Here is a 25,740-nt window from a genome sequence, read left to right on the forward strand (position 1 = left end):
AAACTAAAAGGTCTTGAAAGTATTTTACTTCAGATTGAAAAATGAACAGTTCAACTGTTCTGTTTAAATAAAGATTTGCAAGATATACAGTATTTTATGAATACAATGCTGGTCATTTGAGGCAATGTAAAATACACCTCAATTTTTCCTTCATGCTTCTTTTCTCTTTTAGAAAGATACTGTTTACCAAAAAGAAACTTGCAGTCCTGGAAAAGCTATTTTCCATTAAATTTATGAAAACCATAAATTGAGGCAATCCTAAGATTCCCAACGGAATCAAGATTATCTTCCCGCTACCACCACCTTAAAATTATCACATGCTTACTGGAACACTAATATCTGCACCCTAAGAGTTAATCTGCTTTCAACAATGAGGGTGATTCTTTTTAAAAACACTTCAGTGTGGTAAATGCGATACAGATCTTTGCAAGTATTAAGTGTTTGGAACAGTTTTGCTAATAGCAGCTAACAATACTGGATTAATATAATTTATAAATAATTGTTCCCTAAGCGGTGAACATAAATCTACACATTCACAATAATCTAAAACAAAATAAATACTGTGATTATGCATAATGTGGTACAACGTGTACTAGTTTCTATGAACAAAAGCGCAACATCTTGTTAATAAAAATTATCTGATCAGAATAAAAATGTGAATCTAAAATTTAAAACATTGTCAAATTAACATCACTTTTTAAGCTCTTAATGTTTGTATGAGTAAATGTTATGAATTTCCATCTTTTGGAATATATATTTTCCTTTTTGAAGTAAAACACCAATATGTTGTTGAAAATGTTTATTTCAGTGATGACATTAGTTTGGGTCTTGTTTTAGCATTATTTCATTTAAAAAGTCATTGCACTGATCACTGCCCATTAAAGGTCAGGTTGGTCTGCAATGTTTTGTATATGTATATAAAAAAAGTAGTTCTAAAAGCTAACCGTACTTTTTATAAAAACATCATCTCCAAGACAGCTGCATTAAATGCATGCAGGTATGCTGAACACAAACTCTTTCCTCTTTAAAGAAAAAAATGTTGAAGTAAATGCCACTTAACATTCTATCATTAAAGTGCCCCCAACTTCTTTTTCAAACTATACACGTGAAGGTAATCATACATTTAATTTGCTTTCATGGCATTAATTTATTGCAACCAAAATTTAAAGTGTAACTGAACCAGACAGTGTTAAAACTTTTGATTAAAGGTAACAAATTCAATGAAGTGGTACTAGGAGGCTAGGAAAGGTTTGGGTCTTTAAGGCAATACAAACTATATTTCTATTATTTGAAGACTAATTTTTATTAGTGTCAATATAAAAATGCTTAAAAGGGGAATGAGAAAAAATATTTTAATAGGAAAATGTACTTATAGCTTTAACAGTTATTCTCTCCCACATGAGTTTAGCAAAAATATATTAAAGACCAAAAAAAATGACTTTGAGGGAAAAAAGGCACAAACAAAAGGAGTGGGATTGGAGCAGCCCAGGAATGCAAACATTTATAACAAATGGAGTTGGCTTTTTTTCTTTAAAAATGGGAGACTGCTGGCGGGGTGGTGGGAAGAGGATGACAGACAAACTGAAAACCCCCCACTGCCTAAGACGACGGAACTCTAAAAAATAAGGTGAAGGTTATTTGTCAGAGATGACCAAAAGGTCAGTGTTTACACAAAAGTACATGTACACTTTATACAAATGAGACTTCATTTGCCACCATAAACCTTTTTCTTTCTAGAGGAACAACTTCTGAAGATCATAAATGTTCTATTAAATCATTTCAATGTGAAGGAAAAGCAATTCTGAGCAATATAACTAGTAGTGTCTTTATATAGATGTTATGACGACAATTCAGATTTTCCAAACTAATCCTGAGAAAAATTCTGTTTACAATTTAAACAGTAATGTTATGTAAAAAGTATTAACAAATCCACTATTACAAATGTCAATTTTCCTATATGGTCATCTATATATACACACAATAAAATGGTATATGCAAAAATAATAAAAAATCATGCACGAATTACTTTTTCATCTTTAAAGGCTGGGTTTCCCTCAAAATACAATTTTTCACCTTTTTTTTTTTCCTTTTTTTGTGTTTTGTTTGTAATCTGCCAAACACACTGAATACTACCTCTACAGTTCAGCATGAGCTGATGGGAGATAAATTTATTTTACATTCAAGATTTTATATGCTAAATGACCCTGTTGTAGCATATGACATCAAATGATCAGCTTTTTTCCTCTTTTTGCAGTGATTAATCTTCACGATCCATTCCGTGGCGAGCTGGGAAAAAAATGCAGTTGCTAATCAATGTCTGAACAGTCTGAAGCTCCACAAGAGATCCAAGGAGTCACTATCAAACTATTCTGTAGCATGAGATCATTGCACACAGAAGAACAGTCATAAAATAGGCAACTATCTACAAAGGTCAGAAAGGGCCACGTCTCTCTTGTGTTTCCTCTTTTTGACATGGAAACACTGATGTGATTTACTGCCTTGATGCTGTTTGTTTGTCACTGAGGTACCGTGGTTTGCGTTTGTTGGACCCTGGAAGCCTTTGCTGGAGGAAGAGCGAAATAACCTTGCTGATCCATGCTGTAAAAGAAAAAGGACATGGTAAATCAACATTAGAGTAAATAGAATATGGCTGTTACAACACTTGTATTACTGGTTAATAAATAAAAACACTACAGCTTCAAGAGACAGTGCATTTGAAAAGAGCTTGACATGAAGGGAAGAATCACATCTGTGCTTAGCCTGAAGCACAGAAGTTCTCTTTCACTTCAGCAACCTCAGAAGAGACACAAACAAGATGCTGGGCTCCAGCCCTTAAATAATACAATTAAAAGAACGACAGGATTACATAACTTAATTCAAGGTACAAAGTGAAGTATTAGTCCCTGTGTTTTAAAAAGGATAAGACTGTTTTTTTCTTGTGTGCTACATGCAAGCCAGAACTGTAACAGTTGCACTATACCTTACTGAAACAGATTCAGAGTCAAGAAAATGGGAGTGATGAGGATCACCCAATGGTATTTCTTGCACAAGGAGAGGGCAACATTCACCCACATCACAATGCACAGAATGTGCTTTATGGTTCACCCTTTGAGATACATAGGGCCTAGTTTGCAAAGTGTCTAATTTAGTATTCGCTGGAAATCTTTAATAGATGTCTGTAAAAATATTTACATCTAAATAAGTAGAAAAATAGTTCTGAAACACTACCATTCAGGAATAAAGATCCAGACTAATATTTAAGCTGTTCTAACTATATTCCTGTAAAAAATGACACGTCACCAGAAACTGAAGCTGTGCAAATCGAACACTGCTTTGAAATCATGATTTTCCAGACTACTGTATTGTCACAGGACTACTGTTTAACAAGAGGGACTTCGCCTTTTGGTGTTTGAGATTGTCAGTCAAATTATTTTTTATCATAATTTTTTTTGGGGGGGGGGGGAGTTTGATCTTTATGCTAAACTAATTAAATATGCATTTCTCCAATAAAAAAACAGAAACTCGTAATTTGGGAGGCAGGTCTTAAATTTGAATATAAATCCTTATAGTACAGCTAAAAGCAGGTGACAGCTAACATGTCAGGCTCATTTTCTCTGGGGGTAATCACGCAAAACTCTATTTGTGCAATACCTCACGAGGAAAATAGCCCTCTTACTCTACTGTGGTTTAAAAATAGAAATGAAAGTCAGCAGGAAAAAAAAGAAAGGCTCCACATTTTCACCACAAACTGTCCTTTCCATAAGGTCTTCATACTTTCAGGATAACAGATACCATTAAAGTAATTAAAACGTTTAAGATTTCTTTTAAACATTTCACAAACCTGCGATTTGTTTGTGCTGTTGGATGTATTAGCTGTTTGGCTGCTTTGCCTTTTCCCACTGGACTGGGAGGATTCCAGTGCTATTTCTTGTGACCCCACTCTGTTTGTAGTAGACTGATGGCAACTCAACTGTTTAGAGGTTTTGCATGGTGTTCCGTCAGAATCCTTCATGCAAATATAGGTATTAGTAAATTTATATTTTTTAAATAAAACTAAAGTGGACAAAATTGAGGAGATAAACATGCTGGTCCTGCTAAATATTAATCCTCTTAATCCAGGACTCTAAAAACAACCAACAAATGGGTGCTGGCTTGCAAATACATTGATGCATGACTGATTCCATGAGATCTTTAAATTAGTATATTAAACCAGATTAAAGAAATAAAAATGGAGAGTATTCAAACAAGTGTTTATCAGGTAGTTTTGGAATTTTTCCTACATTATATTTATTTCTACCTATCTCTTTTGAAACACAGGTATTTTACAGATGAAAAGGAGGCAAAGAATGTGATTGTACTCATATAAGGGAGAGCACTTTTCATACAGATGTAGAGGTACATTATGTCAGTTATGTGTTTTCTGGCAAAACAATTTATTAGAATCAATAGGAGTTATATGAAGAGCTTCACCTTACATACATCTGAGATATGTAGGAAATGATTGGTTATGCCTATATTGTTACACTGTGTACATATACAAAAAAAGAGAAAAAAATCTAATCAAGTTTCAAACAAAAACTTTTAATACTTACTACATCACTAGAGCTGGACAAAGTAGAAGATGAGGAAGACAATGGACCTGATGAAGAGTTTGAAGAATGTTTACTGAGTGTTTCTGAAGTTTTACTTCTAGATTTTCCCAGTGCTTCATTCACTTCAGAGAGATTATTGTTACACTTGTCCAGCTGCTGAGTATCTACTATCAAAGTTACTCCATTACCTGGAAGGGTAAATGGAAGAAAGAGTATTAATTTCTGTTAAGTGCTGCATTTTGCAAATATAGCACAGCATTTCCTCAGGAGTAGTCCCAGTGAAGTCAATGAACTGCACATATGAGTCAGAGCTTCGGGACTGGACTCACACTCAAAAACCCAACTACCGTATGTGAGGAAAAACTGCCACCAACTATGCATAGTCCAACTACATGAAAGTTCGAAAGGGAAAAAGCATTTTTGGGGTCTATCAGTTAGCTCTCCTTGTCTTGGATAGGATTGTTTTGGGATAGATTTTCAAGAATGCTCAGCTATCTACGAGTCTAAATAAAATGACCCAATTTATAAAGTGCTTATCACCCAACAGCTCCCATTTTTCCCTCAATGGGATCCCCTGGGTGCTCAACAGTCCAAAAAAATCTGGCTTCTTTATTTGGGTTCATAATGGGAATTATTGGGTGCAGAGCTCTTCTGAAAATCTCGCCCTGGGTGTTTTTGTGAAAAGTGGTAAAATAAGGAGCAAGAGTAGCGTTGAGGGAGAAGCAGTCACATCAAAACAGGGTAGACTATGTTAAGGCAATTCTCACTATTGTATAAAACTAAATTGTTCTGGTTTCTTATATATAGACAGAAACTGCTTCTTTAGTTAAAGAGGAGATGTAAAATGCCCTGTTCGTATTTAGACCTACGCCCTTTAACTGGTCTGGGTCAAAGGCAGCAACATTTTTTTACATTGCTGACCATGCAAAAAGCTTGCAAAGCAAGCATCACGCTGGGTAGCCAAATCTTACCATTGTATGAAGACTCAGTCCGACTCTGCATTCCCCAGTGCTTTGATATCCACTCTCTGTATGAGGCCACTTCTTGCGTTACTCTAATTATTCTTCCTAATATACTGTAAAGAAAACAAAAACAAAAGCAAAACCACGGATTAGTTTTAAATACACAGGAATATATGTAACTAATGGTTTGACTTGACATTTAAACTTTTACCTTTCAGTTTCATTGTTGGGATAATATTTAGCTATTGGTGATACAGCATGGCTCAAAACAACATATGCATAATCAAAGGCCTGTTTCACTTGCATGGCACCATATGAACTCCTCCCAACATCATTACCTTAAAAATAAATACATAGATAATCCATTAATTCTATGCAATGCTTACTGACTTTGAAACACTGGAGTAAGAGCTCACAGAAAAATGAGCTTTTAGAAAAAAAAAGGATTTGCTTTCTTTGAAATTCTGACCCACCTTAAATCATTTCTTGTGTGGGATAAAATTCAAACATTAATGAACTGAGAAAAAGACACAAAGGAATCTAAAACCCCAGAGGTAACTGGAATCTATGATACAAGTAGATGTCAAAATTGGAAAATCCATACACAATGTGAAAAAGAAAGCATATACTGTATAAAGAATAAATGCACCTATTTTTGTGTCATCTTCCACATGAGGTTTCAAATAAATAAGGCTTTGTAATAGCAATAATCATTCTTTAGTCACTGTCAATTATACCAAAAACTGAACCCTATTAATGGAAAATCAATGTTGTAACAACACACAGTGAAATCACTAGGTATTCAGAAAAAAGAACAGGAGTACTTGCGGCACCTTAGAGACTAACAAATCTTTTTGCGGATACAGACTAACACGGCTGCTACTCTGAAACTAGGTATTCAGGTCACTTTAACTCATGCCATAGTATCCTGTTGGTTCTATAGAGATGACAGGCTAACCCCTATTTCTGGAATGCTTTATAAATAAAATGAGCATTTTCTCTTGGAATTCATAAACACAGTCTTCAAAAACTGAATGAGGATTTTTTTTAAAAAAAATAGTTAAAGAAATTACTTTTCCTGTTTGACTCCTTTGGGTTAAATTTTTGAGCCTACTCAGTATGCCATAGTTGACATTTTGCATATTAAACTATGATACCTGGCTGTAGTGGATCTTCAATATATAGCATTGATGGTCTATAGCCATCCAGCATACTCTTTTGCACTTCATCTTTAGCCACATATGAACCACCATCCTTTATTCGGATTCCAGTCTTCAGGTAATTGAAGTGACGTCCATATAATTCAAAAAATTCTATTAAAAGGACACCATAGTTGGCACTGTGGATACAGGCATCTTCCCTGGGATGTAGCTATTAAACAAGGAAAAATAAACTTGTTTTCTCTTGTCTTAAAGATTCCAGACTTCAAAAGTTTTTTATATTCCTTTTTATGGACCAGAAATAACCTATCTATATGCAATTATCTTCCTTGACTTAAGCTGTTTAAAGTATTTAATAGTTGACAGTATCAAAGCATTTTACAGCATTCTTGTGAGGCAAGCAAGCATCCCCCAAATTTTACAGATGCAGAAACTACGTGAATTTCCAAGGCAACCAGAAAAGTTTGTGTCAGAGCATGGATTACAGCTCTGGAGTTCAATTCCCAGACCTGTGTGCTTGGAACACAGGCATAATTTAGCCTGGCCAGCTGGCTAAACATGGGCCATACACTACTGTGTATGGATTCTGAAGTATGAGTAACTGGCTGAAGTTGCCTTTTAGAATATGTAAAAACTTAAGTGGATATCAATGCATTTTACTGATCACAAAAATGCCATTAGTCATCAAAAGCGAGATCTGGGTTGAGGGTAACTAAATGTTCTTAAAACGATGTATGCTTGCTCAGCTCATTTGCTTAATACCCAGAATATTCTTTTAGTTGATCACTATTTCACAGCTGCTGTGGGGTTCCAACTCTGGGAACAGACTAAAAAGCCTGATTGTCAAGCTAGTCTTCTACTATGAATGTATGAAAATATATTTACTATTAAAGCATATCATTTATTCAAAGTTAAAACATATATGGAAAAGCCAGAACGTGATATATTCCAAATTTCTGCAGTACTTCTCATGAGTACGATAATATTGCTATACAGATATTTGTGCATTATATAATTAGTGCCAAAATATTTTATTACAATTAGCTGAATCCTCTAGAAATGAATAACACAGGTGATCCCATGTAAGTGTTTGGGATAACTAACCAAAGACAAAGGAAACAAAACCATGAGTCACATACTCATAGAAAATATACAGCAAGTATAACCCAAAATGAACAGGTATTATAAAGATATCTGCAGCTAATTGTTAATCTGATAATGTATGCTGTGCTAATTAAATAAAAAAAGTGATAAAACGTATGGAGGTAAGCCTAGTTTCCCATGAATGATATATCTGATACTGATATACCAAAGTGCTTCAATCTGTGGGTGTGAAATCAAATGTTAAAAGTCTTGAAGATGTTATGCTTTAGTTTCAATCTGATTAAAAGTATTTGGGCTATAGGAAACTGAAGATACATCATCACTGCAGTATAAGAACATATCTTCCCAGGATTGAAAAATGGGAGGAATGAATAGAAAATTAAATTGTAACAGAAGTGGGGATTTTTTTTTTTTTTAAATAAAAGAAATATAGAAGCAACTTAGAAAAGTAATACTATATTGCCATTTTGGGATTCTGGGACATTACAATACACTCCTCTACTCAAAGCATTAAAATGCCACCTGAAACCTCTTGATAACATTATGCAAGCATTAGTACACAATTATCCTAGATACCTACATATTTTACGTACAGCTGACAAATGCCCAAGTCGTGTACAGAGAAGACAAGATCGAGGAAAGGAAGAGAAGCGGACAAGAAAATTAATCCTGCCAATACCATAAGTATTTACAATTAATACTTTTATTAGATCTTGGGGGTTTTAACATGAACAAACCACTTGTGCTTTACTCATGGCTGTGATATGGTCCAAACCTCTTAATGGAATACAGCTTTAATATGCATTGTTGGTGGCTACATTAGTCTTTATTCCTTAGGAATTTTCATCTAATTTAAAGCATAAATCTGCATGAATCACAAACTGATTCCACTGGATTGATTCAGGTTCATAGTTATCAAGGATGTTAAACCACTGAAGACAATTTTTCCCCTCACCACGTAATTTGTTTTTGGGTTTTAGTGAGATATATGGTTAGCCTTTGATGGATGTTAATCACCTGTGTTAATGAAATTTATGGTTGTATTCCATGCCAAAAAACCCCACCATCTGAACGGTCTCCCTTTTGCGTCTTCTTGAGAGAGAAATGAAATGGTCATGACTTAAGCTACCCTCTCACTCTTAGAGCAGCTCTATGCTGCACACTCTTTACAGCAGTGTGCAGTGTACATACACTGCATGCCTTCCTAGCATGGGTATAAACAGCAGGGTAGAGACAGTGAGGCACTGCTTTAGCGAGTAGCATATACACACATGCCAGAACCTTAGGGTTTATACTCCACATGGTTCTCTATATGCTCAAGCAGCAACTCTCATGGCCACACTGCTATTTTTAGCAGCACAGTGTCCCACTGTCTCCCCACTGCAGGAGTCTTTCTCCATCGCAGGAAAAGACTCCAGCAGCAGGGAAAGGATCTGGCAGCTCCCTACAGCAGGGACAGACTCCACCAGGATGGATCTGTCAGAGCCTTTCCCTGCTTGCAGCTAAAGACTCTAGCAGCGGAGAAAGGCTCTGGCAGGAAGGAGGCAGCAGGGAAAGGCTCTGGGAACTCACTGTGGCCGGAACCTTTCCCTGCTACCTTCCAGAGCCTTTCACTGTCATGTGTAGCTATGCATATGCTAGTGGTATACAGTGTAGACATACCTCTAAGGTGGTCCCCAACAGAATAACATGATGTCTCTTGTACTACCGCTGTTCAGAATGAATCCAGAGTTTAAACAAAGAATTTCAGGCTAAAGGAATGCCAAGAAATTACCTTAAATGTGGTTCTATTCTGAAAAGTGGCTATATAATAAAAAGAGATACTCAGTCAACAGAACCATGTGCATGCACACATGCATGTGGTAGTAGCACTAAGAATCAGATCTGCCAACTTCAGATAAAAATGTTTAGACTACTTTTTATACTTGTTAAACCCTCCAAAGCAAAACACAGCTATGAATGTGAGATCTGGATTATAATCTGTCATATTTTCACCAAGTTTTTAAACTAAATTCCAATTGTAGAACCAAATTCTGTCCTCACTTACAACTGTGCAACTCAACTGTAGACAATGAGGTCTACAGGCATAGAGTGCAGAGTCTGGCCTTCACTGGTAATGTTTCTGATGTTGCATGAGCAGGAAAGAACATCTTGATTTTCAGAGCGAGGTTCAGCTGGCAGTTAAGGGGAATATTTATATTATTTTAAGACTTTTTAACTGAGCAAATTTAATCGGCAAATCACTGAGTGACAGACCTGCAATGCTATGATGCCATTTTTACAGTCACTTTTCAGAGTAGAACCATACTATAAATTTGAGGAAAAATGTAAAAACAAAAAATAATTTTAAGTTAAAATGCTTAAGTAACTTAAAACAAGAAACAAATCCTTTTTGCCCTAATGGCATCAATAATTTCATTTAACTTACCTGGAGGAAGCTGACAGCCATTAAAAAAAGACTATAAGAACCAATTCCACCTGTGAATACTTCATTAAGGTCCCTCTGTAACAGGAACTGTTTTAATACTAAAACTAGATATGGTAATACAGGATATTTCTGAAAAAGAACAACACGGATGTTAGGCTAATATTGTACATATGTACACATTTGCTGTGAAAACTACACCAAAATTGGCTGTTCATAAACATTGAGACCAAGATAAACATATAAACACTGACTCACTATATAAAATGGTAAAGTGATGGCCAAAAAAAGACATCTTTTGGCATTTTTTGGACATGTAACGGAGAAGAGGTGGATTTAATGCAGCTTATGGACAAAACAGTTTTTGCATTTAAATTAATGAGGGGAAGTGGTCTTCTATTACTAATATCTATTTCAATAAATACAACAGTAGAGAGGAAATGAGCTGGTTTTGTTTGAATCAAACACACAGACATACTTCTTTTCTTACAAGATTAGACAAATATGCACTGAGAACAAAGGGAAAGTCTCTCCAATGTGTAGTAGGACACTTAACAGGTAACAAAGCTCCCCACTTCTCAGCTGATATCCAAAACAAACTGAGGTCTCGATCCTGCAGACACTTATAACTTAACACCTTTGGAGTAGCCCATTGAAGTACCTATTAAATACAAAGCCATTAAATCTACGAACTATTTCAGAAAGTACAGTCACTTACCTTACAGTGACTGGTTCTTAAGAGGTGTTTTGTCTGCAGGGATCCCAGTCTGGGTTTCTGGCTACCAGTTCTCTCTCTATGGAGCTGGGTTTCAGGGGTCTTATCTAAATAGACTGCAGGACCCCGCCCCCCCCCAGCACACTAGGCATCAAATCTAGTACCTGGAACTAGTGAGTAGTGCTGGACAGAAGTATGTACTAAAGTTCCAAATTGCTGCCCTGCAACTTTTTGATATAAGGACATTTCTCAAGCATGCCAAGGAGATCATTTGGGTCCTAGTAGAGTGTACTTTAATATGAGAGGGTGGAGCTAATTAATTTAGTTCAGAGGAGATGTTAATGCCATCCAATATCTATTTCATGAAAGTCTTTGGGTCATAACAGTCCACCCTCCAGGCCCGTCCCCAGGTTTCTACAAATAGTCTAGGTGACTTACAGAAAGGCTTTTTTCTACGGAGGTAGTTGGAGAGGGCCCTCAAGACAGAGCATGTCTAGTTTTGGTCCTTCATGTGTTTAATGAGTTTTTGTTTTTGTAGCTGTCAAGGGAGACACATTGGAAGGTTTATGTATTGATTCAAAAGGAAGTCTGAGACCATGTTTGGTGAGGTCCAAGAGTAACCTTGTCTTTGTGAAATATAGTATAAGGAGGTTCCACTATTAACACCTGAATCTTGCTCAACCTTTGAGCAGAGGCAACAGCTACTAAAAAGGCTGTCTTCATAGAAGGGTGGCATAAAGAGTATGAAGCTAAAGGTTCAAAGGGGTGGGGGGAGATTAATTAGGTCCAGGAATACAATATTTAGGTCCCAGGAAGGGGAAAGTCCATTACTGGGGAAAGTGTGTGGATCACATCTTTTCAAGAAAGTAGACATAGATGGATGTCAGAATACACTGGAGAGTGACAAGCAGATATTGTGGCTAAATGAACCCTAACCAAACTGGCTGAATGTCCCGAATGTTTCAAGGGTAACTAGTCCATAACAGGAACAGATGTCCATGGATTGAAGATCATGCTGAACATCCCAGAGTGAAAACAGTTTCCATTTGGAAATATACATTTGTCTTGTAGAAGCCTTTATGCTTTGAAGCAATATATCTTGTACCTCTATGGAGCGGCTCCTGACTATAGCACATAACCAGCTAGCATCAGATATACAGACCAGGGGTTTATGTGTATGATCGGAGTACCAGAACTGATGTACCTATGCTGGTACTATCAATATTAGCCAGCCATTGTCCTGACTTACTCTTCTGGAGACTAATGGGATTAGCAGGAGGGCATACATCAACTGTCCGTTCCAATGGATCAGGAATGCATCCAAATGGGAGCCTGGATTCATGTGTCCTTGGGAGCAAAAATGCCAAGCATTTCTTATTCAAGTTGGTGGCAAACAGGTCTGTGGTTGGAAACCTCATTTGAGGAAGATTTGATTGAGGACCAAGTCTTTGGAAGTCTGCTCATGACATGTAAAACACTTACTGTTGAGTTAGTCTGCCAGATTGCTCTGAGTAGCTGGTAGTGTAGAGCTATGAGACTGATTTAGTGTTGTTATGCACTAGTCCTGTAGATGAAACCGCTTCTTGTCAGAGAACAGATGATGTCACTCTACCTTTTCTGTTGACATACTGTGTTACTGTAGTCCATCAGGACTTGAATGGTAGCCCCCTGGAGAAGGGGCAGGAAAGATATGCATGCTAAATATATCACATTCCAGTCCAAGTATAGATGAGACTCTGTTGGGGATCACCAACCTTGTTTCTGAAGACTGTCTAGGACTGCCCCCAGTCTTGTTTAGAACCATCGGTTAACTGAGTTTTGGTGAGAGACGGGAACGTGAATGTGATGCCTTGGTAGGCTTTTTGCGGGTCTTTCCACCAGTGTAGAGGGGACAAGACTTCTAAGGGACCTACAACCTGCATGTTCATGCTGTAAGTGCCAGGTTGATTATAACTACCATTGAAGAGGCAGAGGGCAAAATCCATAATACAGTATCACAAGTGTGAGGATGCCATGTGGCCCAACAACCCAAGAGTCCTTCTCTACGGTTCTCAGTTGACTGTATACATTTGAAATGAAATACACCATGGTGCAAAATCTCCCCAGCAGGAGATAAGCTCTCACTGACCTGGAGTCAAAAACTGCTCCTATGAATATCATTGTTTGAGTGGGCATGAGAACAGACTGATTGATCTTGAGGACTAATGAGAAGAGGTAGAGAACTGTTTGTACTCTCTGGTGATCTATTGTGGAGGAGTTAGCCCAAATCAGCCAATTATCGAGGTATGGATAAATGTGGAGGCTCTGTCTTCATACATAGGCTGCCACTAGCTAGAAGCATTTGGTAACAATTGTTGGTGCTGTGGGAAGTCCAAATAATAGTATTCTGTACCTGTAGTGCCCATTTCCACCTGTGAAATAGAGGTACTTTCTGTGGGCTCATTAGACACATGGAAGTAGGCATCTTGCAGGTCAAATCTCACCCTGTCTACATCCTCAACACTGGTATGTATTATAGAAGCTAGAATGATCATCCTGAACCAAACGGATGAATATGTCATTCGCCTGAAGTCTAGAATGAGGCATCATTCTCCTTCCTTTGTCAGGATAAGGAAGTACCTTCTCCATTGCAACGATCTGTAGGAAGTAGTCCACCTTTTCTTTCAGCAGTATTTCATGAGAGGGGTCCCCAAGGAGGGACAGGGCTAGAGGATGAAAAGATGTTAAGGACTGAAACTGGAACCCATAGCTTTTGTTGATGAGTTCCAGGATCCAGCAGTCTGTAGTGATTCCATTCCAACACTCCAAAAATAGAGAAAGATGGTTGCCAAATGGGGGACAGAGAAGTATACCTCATATAGATCAGTCCAAAACTCGACCATGGTGTCAAACTTGCTGCTTCTGGTTAGATACTGTGTGGCTTGTAATAGTAGAGGAGGTCAGTAGCAAGGTCTTTTCCTGGGAGAGTCTGAGGATTGTTCCTGGTAATAGTACAAGGAGGCTGGTGTTTGCATAGGTAAGGTTTGATGTCTACCTTGTCTCCTTCTCTGAGCTGGAATCTAGAGATGGAGGGACTGAAGTGTTGTTCTAAAGTCTCCGAATGAGAGGAGTGCTTCCTCTGTCTTGACGTTAAAAAGGCCATGATCTTCCAATGACAGGTCCTCAATTGTGAGGTCTCAACTTCTTTTGGTATGCAGTACCAAATGATTGCAGTCATAGCGACCTGTGCATGGTGACAGAAATAGCCACTGTCCTTGCAGCTGTGTCAAACACATCTAGTGCTGTCTGTAATACAGACTTGGCAATCAGTTGACCCTCAGAAGATGAATTAAAGTCCACGTATACTGAATCCTGTGGAAGTCTGTCCATGAACTGGAAGATTTGTCCCAATTGAAGTAACCACACTTTGCTAACAATGCATAGTAATTTGCTTTGTTACTTGGAAGCTCGAAGAAGAGTAGATCTTTCTTCCAACCAGATCCAGTTTCTTGGCTCTTCATCACTTGAATAACTTAGGACAGCCACATTTTGTTTTTCTGCAGCTATTACCAGAGATTCTGGAATAGGATGGGTGTAAAAATACTTGAATCCCTTTGAAGGGACTTGATAAAGACCATCTGTCTTTTAGAAGTGGCTGAGGCCTGCCACAGATCCTTGGCCATTTCAAGGATGCCCTCATTCATGGGCATCACTAGTCTGCCTGGAGCCACAGAGTGGAAGATACCAAACAGTTTGTGACTTTTCTTGGACAACTTCTGAAGGGATCTCTAAGATGTCTGCCACTCACTTCAGTAGGCCTTAAAATCATCAACAGTGGATGGGACAAAGGGATCAACTGCTTTATCCAGTAAGGATGAAGAAATCACCACAGGTACAGAAGGGTTTGCCTATTCCTCTTGATGATCACCACTACTCTGAATGTCTTGCTCCAGCTTGTGAAGTTGACCCCGTTGAAGTACTTGTGTTGTTCTAGAAGGCCCAGCAAAATGAGGCAGTTTATTTCTAGGTGAAAGGGGTCTTGGTGATCGGAGTCCCAAAAATGGAGTTTGATAATTCTATGGTAGCCAATAAGGCCAGATCTGCACACCACAGTAGTATAGCATGTGAAGCCAAGGTGGAGAGATTCAGGAAGTTGAACCCCTCTTGACTCATGTCTCTTACAGTGGGTAGAAGAGTGTCCTGAAATCTCCTCCTCTGGCTCCCACTCATGAACTGATCCAGGGAAGAGAATCATAACCCTGGGAAAAGGGCTCCTGAAATATCCCGATGAAGAGGAAGCAGATGAATAGAAGGGCTAAACTCTGAAGAGAAGGATTTTGAAAAGCCTGGGATGATCTTTCATGAGATACGGTTATCTGTACCAAAAGAGGCTGATGTTCCATAATCTTCAACTTACAGCCCAGATATAGGCCTTATAGATGTTATCTGAGTCAGGTTGAGAAAAGAAAATTATAGTTAGGCCCTAATAGCTAAGTCTCTAGACATTATAAATGTACACTGTAACGAGACTGCACGCACAGAGGAAAGCGATACTGTGAAGATTGACGCTGATGAGTCGTGTGCAAAAGAGCATGCATCAGGCAGTAAAGCTGATCTGCAGTGTGGATCAGGCTTTGAAGGAAGAGCAGTGGTAGAGTGACAAGTACACCTCTATGCCGATATAATGCGACCAGATATAACACATACAACGCGGTAAAGCAGGCCTCCCCCGCACCCCAGGATCTGGGAGGCAGGAGCTGTGGGGGGGGCACTTCTGGGGCCCCTGCAGGCCCAGAGTGGCCTGGGTAATTAGTGGGGGGCTGGGAGAAGCCCGCTCTGCTTCCCTCGCTTCAGCCCCAGCCATGTCGCTCAGGGGAGGGGGTTTGAGGGAAGAGATTCCCCTCCCTCCGCCCCTCACCGGCAGAAGCGGAGCAGCCCAGCCCCAGCCCGCTCCACTCTGACAGCCACAGCGCTCCGCTTCCCGCCGCCGGTGAGTGCAAAGGGTGTCCTTTCCCCAACCTCCCCGCACTCACCAGTGGAGGGAAGTGGAGCGCCGCAGCTGGGAGCTGGCGGAGTGGAGGGGGGCTGGGGCCATGTTGCTCCGCTTCCCGCCGCTGCTAGTGACCTGTTGGGGGCGGGGGTGTGGACAGGGGTTGGGGTCCTGGGGGTGATGTCTGGAGGAGGCGGTCAGGGACAAGGAGCAGGGGGGCCAAAGCAAGTTTGATATAAAGCGGTTTCACATATAACGCGGTAAGAGTTTTTGGCTCCCAAGGATTGTGTTATATCGGAGTAGAGGTGTATGACAACTCTTTGGTCTCCTCTTTGACAGTACCAGGGAAGGTGATCTGTGGTGTGGCCTTAGAACGATGCCCCTTTCTGCCATGGTCAGCAGGAGAAACTGACTGACTCTTCAAGGCCTATACTGATTGTTTGGTACCTAGAGACAAGGCAGGAGTTCTTCTGGTAGCTGTGGAGACCCAGGTACTGGAGGTGTCACCCTGACTTCCTAGAGAACAGGTCAAATGATGTTTATGAGCAGCAGAACCACATTCTGACTCTCAGTTCTCTGAGTAAGAAGTGCCTCGTGGAAGCCAGTGGGGCTATTCACATGCTTCAGAGTTAAGCGCATGCATAAGCATTTGTAAAATAGGAGCCTTAGCAAGCGAAAGGTAAGGTTGACATTCTCATCAGCTATTGAAACCCCATAGGTCTGAAAATTTGGCTCGCAACCTGATGTTACTGCAGCAGAACAATGCTAAAAATTGATAGTATAAAGGGTTAAATCCTGCTTGCCTTACTCATGCGAAAAGTTTTACTGAGTTGAAAGGTCTACAAATTTTGCTCTGAGGTTATAACTATTCAAATACTTAAAAGACTAGGTGGGTGAGGTAATATCTATTATTGGACCAACTTCTGTTAGCGAGTGAGATAAGCTTTCAAGCTTACACAGGAATAAGCTTGAAAGCTTGTCTTTCTCACCAACAGAAGCAGGTCCAATAAAAGATATTACCTCACCCACCATGTCTCGCTAATATCCTGGGACCAGCATGGCTACAACACTGCATACAAATACTTAAGGTCAGTCTCTGTAAAAGTATCCACTTCAACTGTTGACCATGGTTAACAAGTTTTGATTAAAGAAAGAAAATATAATAAAGCAGTTAACATTAGAGAAGGAAGAGCCAACACTCAATGAGACTGAAGTGTATCTTTCTGTGTATCTACATAGAACAGACAGGGCAAGCTAGCATATATTTTTTTGGCTTTACCAAAAGAGGCTTACCATGTATGTCTAAAGGTCTGAATAAGAGAAAGGGGAAAGGAAATAAGTTCAAAGATTTTGCACAAGGTTTTAATACACAAACCTATTAAAGAGACAGTTAGACTCCGTAGACTAAGTCAAAAAACAAAAATAACTGCAATAGATTTGTTCTCATCATTTTCATGACTTAAAATGTCATTTTTCAATTAAATAATGAATGCCATATTTACTACTACTATACAAGCCTGACAATTATTTTGGCTTTCTGCACCAACCTCTGGTATTAATCATTGCAGGCAGGAATAACTAGAATAACTGAAGTAGTAAAGACAGTTAGCCAGAATACGTTTTCTTTAGGTTAAGCTACATAATTATGAACTGTATTACCAGAATGTCTTGTACTCATGCTAAGCTTTACTGTGGAAATTCACTACCAGTGAAATTGTTGTAAACTTTTTTCTTTGTACATGCAGAATCAGTCAGAAGCAAGATTTGTGCTCTGTTAAAATTGTCAAGTATGAACGTTGTGCTAGGTACAGTTACTGCAAATGTCTCAATGGTCTAAGGCTACTTGTACTCTACAGTCTACTAATATCTGAAATATGTACAAACCTAGAAAAAGAAAAGGTGTGTCCAATGTGTTGTAAACAAGGGGAAACAAATATGAGCACAGTTAAGCTCATAATTTGGAACAGAGTGAAGATGTAACTGCTGCAATTGGTAATGTATAAGCTTCTCTATATTATGCTGATCTATCTTTGATTAATAGAGCCTGGTTATCTGCTGTATGAGCAATAAAGAAACTGAACTCTCAATGAGACACAACATTTAATATTGATGCTAATGCACCTTCTCTTGCAAACATATAGTTAGAATTTCTCTGTATACTTTCCATGAATATTTAATTCCAGATTGTTTAGACAGCAACATGTTCTTCACTTTTTTTGAGCCTTAAGAGTGGCAATATTTTGGTTCCAGAATGACAAAGGATAAAGAAGTAGAGTGTTTGAATATTTGATTCTGCATTTTACTTTACCCCATTCTTATTATAAAGTGAATTATCAATGTACAACTCCATAGTGTTAGTATAAAGCATTATCAAACCTTGATAAAATCTCTGATGAGTTGGGCTGCTTTAACCCCATTCTGTACATTAAAGCTGATATCGACTTTTACTTCAGTGAAGGAATCTGTCAGTTTAATAATAGGTACCTGACAAAAGAGAAAGAGATAAAGTTAATATTTAACTATCTGAAAGGGAAAAGTAATCTACTAAATTTCCAAGATATATTTAGCTTCTTTACTAAAAGATGATGTGCAAATACCTACACTAGCAAATTTGAACTGTTTTATAGATTTGTAGAAGGAAGGAAGGAAGGAAGGAAGGGAGAGAGAAAGAGGAGAGAAAGATTGCAGGAGCACTGTGAATTTAAGATCTCAACCCTTCTTATACATTTAATTGAATTGCGAATGATTTTTACCTCATACTGAAACTATTTTCAATTTAAAAATCTGTTATGCATAACATTGTTCTGAAACATTTTAAAATGCTGTAAAGTGAACAGTTGTGAAGTCAAAACAGTACAATTTCTTGTGAAGAGCAAACACCAGAGGGAGACAAGTGCACAACAATTAAAGATCCCCGATTTCATGCAAACATTCTTAATGAGAAGAGGAAAGACACATAGCGTAGGTTTACACTGCACACTAATTCTGGGCTCCCACTCAGGTTTGAGCCCAAGCCCCCTTTACATCCACATAGAAATCAGTCTGTCTTGGGCCAGCAAGCACTCAGAAGCCAGGTTCTAGGACCCTGCTAAGGGGATGGGTCAGAGCCCAAGTTTTGTGGTGGTTTGGGGTCCAAGCTCTGTCGTTTTGCAGCGTGGATGCAGCTCAAGTCACAGACCGAGTCAGAAGGTCTGTATAATGAAGTATGGATGCATTAGTATGGCTATGAGACCCAAGTCTAGTAACTGTAAGCCCAGGTTTACAATGCAGCATGGAAGCTTAAGACCAGGCTCAAACATCAACTCCACACGGTTGGGTCCACAGGTTTCCAGTGTAGTTTAGACAAACCCACAAATATCACAGCAAATCTGTCCATAAATTAAACAAATTACAAGACACATTATGAGTAATAAAATTGTCACTAAATAAGCAGATTTGATTCTAAACATCACAAAGCAAAATCTGAGTAAAATGATACTATTTTACAAAGTAGAAGTATACTTGAAGATATTAAATTGGCAAAAGACTTACAGTTGCTTTGTCTAGAACCTTTACTGAATCTTCATCTGCTACATTGTGCTTTCTAAGAGCCTCTTCCAGGGTCCACAGAGGCAAAGTCTCCCATTTTCCAAACACAACTAAGTCAATATCACTGAAATTACAAGAGAGAACATAAAAATAGTAAGTTAAAATACCTACTGATGCTAGGTTTGGGAGGTGTTTAAAAGTGTATGATTGGGAAAACGCCAATAGAAAGTAAAATAAGTAAAACAGCTCACTAAATTCTCTTAAGCAGGAGGAAAATAAGAATTAAAATACAACATCAGAGTAATTATTTTTTACATGTCTAAAATATATTAAGGGAGACAAGGTGGTAATATCTTTTACTGGACCAACTTCTGTTGGTGAAAGAAACAAGCTTTTGAGTTTCACAGAGCTATTCTTCAGGTGACCTCAGGTTTCAGATGGAACTCTTTCACCAAGAGAAGTTGGTCCAATAAAAGATATTACCTCACCCACCCTTGTGTCTCTCATAGCCTGGGACCAACACAGTTACCACACTGTAAATATAATAAAATCAGACAGCAAGCTACCATCTTGACAATTTGATAATGTGAAGTGGGACAAATGAATCTACCTTTCCATTAAGAAACAATGGAAATAGTGTTCAGAAGAACTATGAGCTGTTAATGTATGAAAACAGTTGATGTAATGACTACGTTAATAAGTGTAATTTCTAAGTATATAGAACTTTGAAACCTCTGGATTTTAACTGCTTTCCAGCCTCATCTGCATCAAACTGGCTTCCTCCCCACCCCGTCAAAGATGGGACCCTTCACCAAGAGAGATTACATACCTATTCACTAAATAAATACTGAAGCAGAGTTTTGAAAAAGGTTAAGTAAGTATTTAATTATTTAAGGTGTTTTAACTAAGTCTCAGTAGTTTTCCTTTGAATATGAAGATAGCTAGTCCTGATTAGAATTAAACAGTCAGAGCATCTTTAGCTGCAGGAGAGAGAGGAGATCCACAGGAGCCCAGTTTGGGCTGTAGATGAGATTTGCAGGGGATTATTTTTCTCTGATGTGTGCATGAAAAGGAGTGGATCAAACTGATAGCACTAATTGTTAACTATCCAGTATTACACTACAAGTTTCAAAGAAAAACAATTATTTCTTTATGTGAATGAACTAGCAGTGTCCTCAGACGAACAGATTTCAGAAATCAGTAAGGATAGCATCCAACGGTAATCACAGCCTTGATGAGCATCTAATCGAAATTTTAAAGATGTCTAGATGACAGTGTAATTTTATTAGGGTCCAAGAGAGTCATTACAATTTAAAAACAGTGAAAACTTTTTTGGAGGCTTTGAATAAGCTGAGCTTTATATTTTTCCAAACTTCTTTTTTGGTTTGTAGTTTAAAGGTCTGCTTTCCAATCACTAGACCAGCCTGATTTGGGTAAAGAGGGAGGGATTTAGGCCTAGACAGATTATTCACCAATAAATTGGCTTGCCAAATAAACTATGGCAGGAGGGAGAGAGAAATACTGGGAAAATCTACATTATTTCAGAAGTTATTTTCATGCAGATTTTAGAATTTTGTACATTTACAGAAACCACGTTAGGAACTTTAGAATTTGCACACAATCAATCAGTGTTAGCAACAGACAGGTTTAACACCAGTCCAACTATATACTGTTTAACTGACCAGGAACAAGCACCATTCAGCACCTTTCAGAAAACTATGGTTAAAACCGTCTCAGAAAAAAAATACTTATTTTGTTCTGATCTACGCTTGCAGCTAAATGAGTGCTAAACTCATTGCTCATACAGATTGGAAGCAGCAAATGTTTGTAGTGTGCACCAGGCCAGAGAGAGCAATACATTAACACCCTGAGAATATATATTAACGCTCTGAGAATACATATTACCTGCAGGACAACACTACTTGACCCCCATCAGATGAACAATAATTATCTAATTAATCCTCAGCACTGAAGTAACTGGATATTCAAGGGATTCTATTTTAGAACAATAGAATCAAAAAAGGCCAGCAAAGGGTGTTTATCAGAAAAACCTCAGATCTAGACTAACTGTGTAACTAAACATGAATAAAAAAAATTAAAGAAACAAAAGAAAATGGTGTGCTTGTTAGAGACTAATAAAGTAGACTGAAGAGGCAAAGTATACCATGCTAGCCTAAATTCTGTTTTATTAAATCAAATACTCCAAGCATTGGAATTCTTCTGAATAGCAAAGTAGGCAAGCTCCAGAGCAACAACAATAAACAGGGAAGAAAGGCAAGCAAGACAGAAGTGCCTCTGACCACTGCATCAAGTGTTGAGAAAGATTTCAATTAAATTCTTACAATGGAGTTTTGGTAGTGAATAAGAACTAACTTTACAAATTGTAATCAAAATCTGAACCACTGAAGGGCTCAGAACAAATGCCAAGCATCAAGACTGGAACAGCAAGGGGATTAAGTCTATTAGACAAGTGAATAACGATGCATATTTTTCTTGCATTATCAGCACCTAATCTATTTTTGATTAATCCAAATAGTCTGAAGAAAGAACAAAGCCAAATTTAAGCAGGCAACATGTTTTCTTGGGGGACCTGTGCTTCTGAGAGGCCTACTTGTCAGAAATTTAACAACTCAGTTTGATTTCTTTCTTGTTGCTTCATAAGCCAAAGCCAATTAATTATATGAAGAAGTTGCTTTAATTTAGTTCCTAATTTTATTAAGCATTTTCCTCCTAACAGGAGATGAGAAACAAGAATTGTGAACAGAGAAGAATATTGTAGCAAGGTTTGGGAATCAACTAATTACTCATTCTGAAATGTTCCCTGGAAAAAAATGTTTTTAAAGGTCTTTAAAGTATAAACTACATCCTTTGAATTGCTGATAGGACTTTATCCTGTAACCATTAGGGCTTGAAGCTTACTTATATTTTACATTTTTAATTGGCAAAATTATTTTATATTCCTAATACAAGATCTTAATGCGATCTTCTGATGAACTTTCTGTAGATGGAAATTAGTAATGGATTTAACTAAGTCCGCTGTTAGCTACTTTAGATTTCTCAGTGATAGAAGCTTGAGTGGGACTAAATAGACACACTTCATCTTCAGCATCTGGTTAGTGTAGATGCTGATAGCTTTAAGAGTTCTTTTGGTTTAACTGGTTAGCTAAAAAATAGCCTCCTCTTTTGTTAGGCTCATTGTATACATCTTTTAAAAAAAAAAAAAGCCTGGATTCTTAAAAAAGGCTGTATTCCCCTATCTTTATGGACAAAGACATCTACAATCATTTACGTCAACCAAACTGACTAGGTAATAGGCTTAATTTCTTCTTCTAGAAATTGGATTCAGCTTCTCTTTTAATATGATCAATACCTTAATACTTGACCTCAAATGTCAGGTTTAAAAGGTATCACATGCTGGAAAAATCACAGTGAAGTGGGAGAAATCTAAAATTTTACTTTGATTTAATCCTGTAATTAGGCTGAATTACAAAACTAAATCTATTCTTGATAATACGATCAAAGGGGTCACATTTTATATTATTGCAAGCAGGATCTAAACAGGTGGATGTGTCCTATTTCATATAATCAATCAACCATTCTTTATATTTTTACAATGTATTTGATTGGGAGGGCTGAATAAAAGTATAATATTTTCCTTTAGGCTTGAGCAGTTTTCAGGGATGGTCAGACATTTTAAAGTATGAGGCAGTCTTTTAAAAAAGACAGTATCTTAAACGTCACTGAAACAGGTACTCTATAAAAATGCCTGTATACAAGTCAGCTTTGAATATATATATATATATATTGATACAAAATACATGATATAAGTCAGTAGTTAGGAAAACAGTAGGATGACAAGTACATATCCCACCCCAGGAACATTATTCTATCTCAGCATAGAATAATGTTCCTGGGGTGGAACAAATGCAGCATATAACAATGGGGGATAAAGGTAAACAGCAGAGGAAGAGATTTCAAAACATGCCTGAACAATGTATAAGAAGTTACTGGAAAGGTACTAACCTAGTAGGTAGATATAAACCAGTTTTAAAACTTCCAAATATCTGCACCTGTAACAGAGAAATAGGGCATTAGAATGCACCTTTTACATTTCTGAACAAATTATCTAATCGAGTGACTAGTAAAAGTTTGACTACTGCTACCCTCCACTGGTAGTTTTAGGTATTACTGAATGCATCCGATGAAGTGAGCTGTAGCTCACGAAAGCTTATGCTCAAATAAATTTGTTAGTCTCTAAGGTGCCACAAGTCCTTTTCTTTTTGAAATATTTAACATGACCATAAAACAGAGGAGTTTGGCAAAGTCAAGTATTTACATCTTTAACTTTAAAAGAAGATTAGAAATAGAGCAATGCAGCAATAGGCCTAAAATATTCACGATAGAAGAGAGTATCAGAATAAATATTATTTCTAATTAAAGTGCTGCTTGAGACAGAGTTCTCGCTCCATCAGCTTTTCCATTACAAATCTCTCATTTTAAAATACTTAAGTGTGTAAGAAACTATTTTTAAAAATAATAATACTAGAGAAAAGCATCACTACACTGGGAGTTAGGTTGGTATAACACCATTGCTGGTATGACAGGATTTTCCATACCCCTGAGCAACAGTTTTACATAAGTTGCTAGCATAGACCAAGCCTTACTGACTTCTTCCTTCGGTCTTGGATTTTGCAGACATTAACATAGGGGTTCTCAAACTGGGGGTTGGGACCCCTCAGTGGGTCGCGAGGTTATTACATGGGGGGGGGGGTCGCAAGCTGTCAGCCTCCACCCCAAAGGGGGGTCGCAAGCTGTCAGCCTCCACCCCAAACCCTGCTTTGCCTCCAGCATTTATAATGGTGTTAAATATATAAAAAAGTGTTTTTAATTTGGGGGGAGAGGGGGATGTCACACTCAGAAGCTTGCTATGTGAAAGGGGTCACCAGCACAAAAGTTTGAAAACCACTGCATTAACACAATGCTAATGTTTCTGAGAGAACCTTTACCATGCAATGTATCCAGAGGTATTTATTCTAACAAAAACAAATCCTGACAACACCCACAATTAATGCAAAATAGGAACCCTTTGCAAGCCAGTTTATATTCTTCTCCCCTCCCACCCCAACATTTAAAACAGTGAATCTTATGTTTGCCAATTTAAATAGACTTAAGCTTACTACTTCCCATCTTGTGTCCAACTATGGTATTGTCATAATCGTACAAGGTATGCAACGTCAACTGTTCTCTGACCAACGCAGAGGACTGTGTAATATCCAAGTACAGTTAAGGATAATGTGACAAGCTTTCCTCTGAATTTCATTGTATGACAACTTTTGTTTATACAATACTAGCAAGATTTAAATGTTCACTTTGTCAAATTATTTTATTTTAAATGCCTTCACTTAAAATCACTAAATGTTGTTCAGTTTCAGTGTAATTAAAGCCTCTCTCATGGTGGAACCCAGTTGATGCCAAGAACAAATCTCACTTATTAGGAATGTTTCCTTCTAAGCACATGCCCCTCAAATAAGAGAGCAAATGACAATTGCTGAAGTCTATAAATAAAGTTACAATTTAAGATACATAGTTTTACCCAATCAACTTTTTATCCCTTTCTTTATTGCTGTGGGGAAGCATACAATGTATGTGCCATGTCTTGTTTTAAAGTTTCATTCATGGGAACACATTTTATTTTATTGTTTGTGCTCATAAATGGTTTCAGCACATGCTTGTTCATAGTGTTTATACCTTACTGGTTATATGTTTTGGTGTCAAAGTATACAAGAACAGTTAATCTTAGTTAATTTCAAATTCAAGTTACACTGTATCTAGATTTGTCACATCTGAGACTTATAGGGTTTTAAAAACAAACCAAACAAACAAACTTACATGTGAAGTTAATGTGAATAGCACTGGCTAGAGCCATGGACAGAGACCAGGCACCACTCAAGCTTCCCCCAGTAAAACACCTACCAACTAATATCCTTGGGGCAAGTGAAACGATATTGGATTTCTAAATTACATTCTATGGAGTTAATTTATTGTAGTAATGCTTTATTTAAAATTAAATAACAGAGTCAACAGTTTAAATCTGAAAGCACACGCAAAGATTTTACAAGATGAGAACAACAACAACAATAATTTTAGTCATGAGCTACAGCATTACACTATCATCTACACCACTGTTGCTCCTGGATGCACTGCCTTGGTGCTGGCTGCTAGGGCTACAAGTAGGGATCGGGCCCTTCCCCTTCTGGAGACAGCTGGGGCACAACGCTGGAGAAG

The 25,740-nt window shown here is 37.9% G+C and overlaps 1 protein-coding gene across 3 annotated transcripts in view; it reads right to left on the reverse strand.

Moving 5' to 3' along the window:
• The window catches only part of TENT4B (terminal nucleotidyltransferase 4B), a 51,751-nt gene continuing 26,011 nt past the window's right edge, over positions 1–25,740 (reverse strand). Inside the window, exons 3-13 of one of the 3 annotated variants that reach the window (XM_073307665.1) lie at positions 23,479–23,525; positions 19,459–19,579; positions 18,304–18,411; positions 10,247–10,375; positions 8,399–8,413; positions 6,712–6,925; positions 5,766–5,892; positions 5,564–5,667; positions 4,593–4,780; positions 3,842–4,006; positions 1–2,598 (exon numbers count right to left, since the gene is read on the reverse strand). In XM_073307665.1, coding sequence (XP_073163766.1) covers positions 2,419–2,598; positions 3,842–4,006; positions 4,593–4,780; positions 5,564–5,667; positions 5,766–5,892; positions 6,712–6,925; positions 8,399–8,413; positions 10,247–10,375; positions 18,304–18,411; positions 19,459–19,579; positions 23,479–23,525 — 1,398 coding nt within the window. In that variant the 3' untranslated portion in view covers positions 1–2,418. The remainder of the gene's footprint in view (positions 2,599–3,841; positions 4,007–4,592; positions 4,781–5,563; positions 5,668–5,765; positions 5,893–6,711; positions 6,926–8,398; positions 8,414–10,246; positions 10,376–18,303; positions 18,412–19,458; positions 19,580–23,478; positions 23,526–25,740) is intronic. The other 2 variants (XM_073307668.1, XM_073307666.1) reach the window with 2 other exon arrangements.

This window comes from Lepidochelys kempii, chromosome 12, assembly GCF_965140265.1.
Source record: "Lepidochelys kempii isolate rLepKem1 chromosome 12, rLepKem1.hap2, whole genome shotgun sequence".
Classification (NCBI taxonomy): Eukaryota; Metazoa; Chordata; order Testudines; family Cheloniidae; genus Lepidochelys; species Lepidochelys kempii.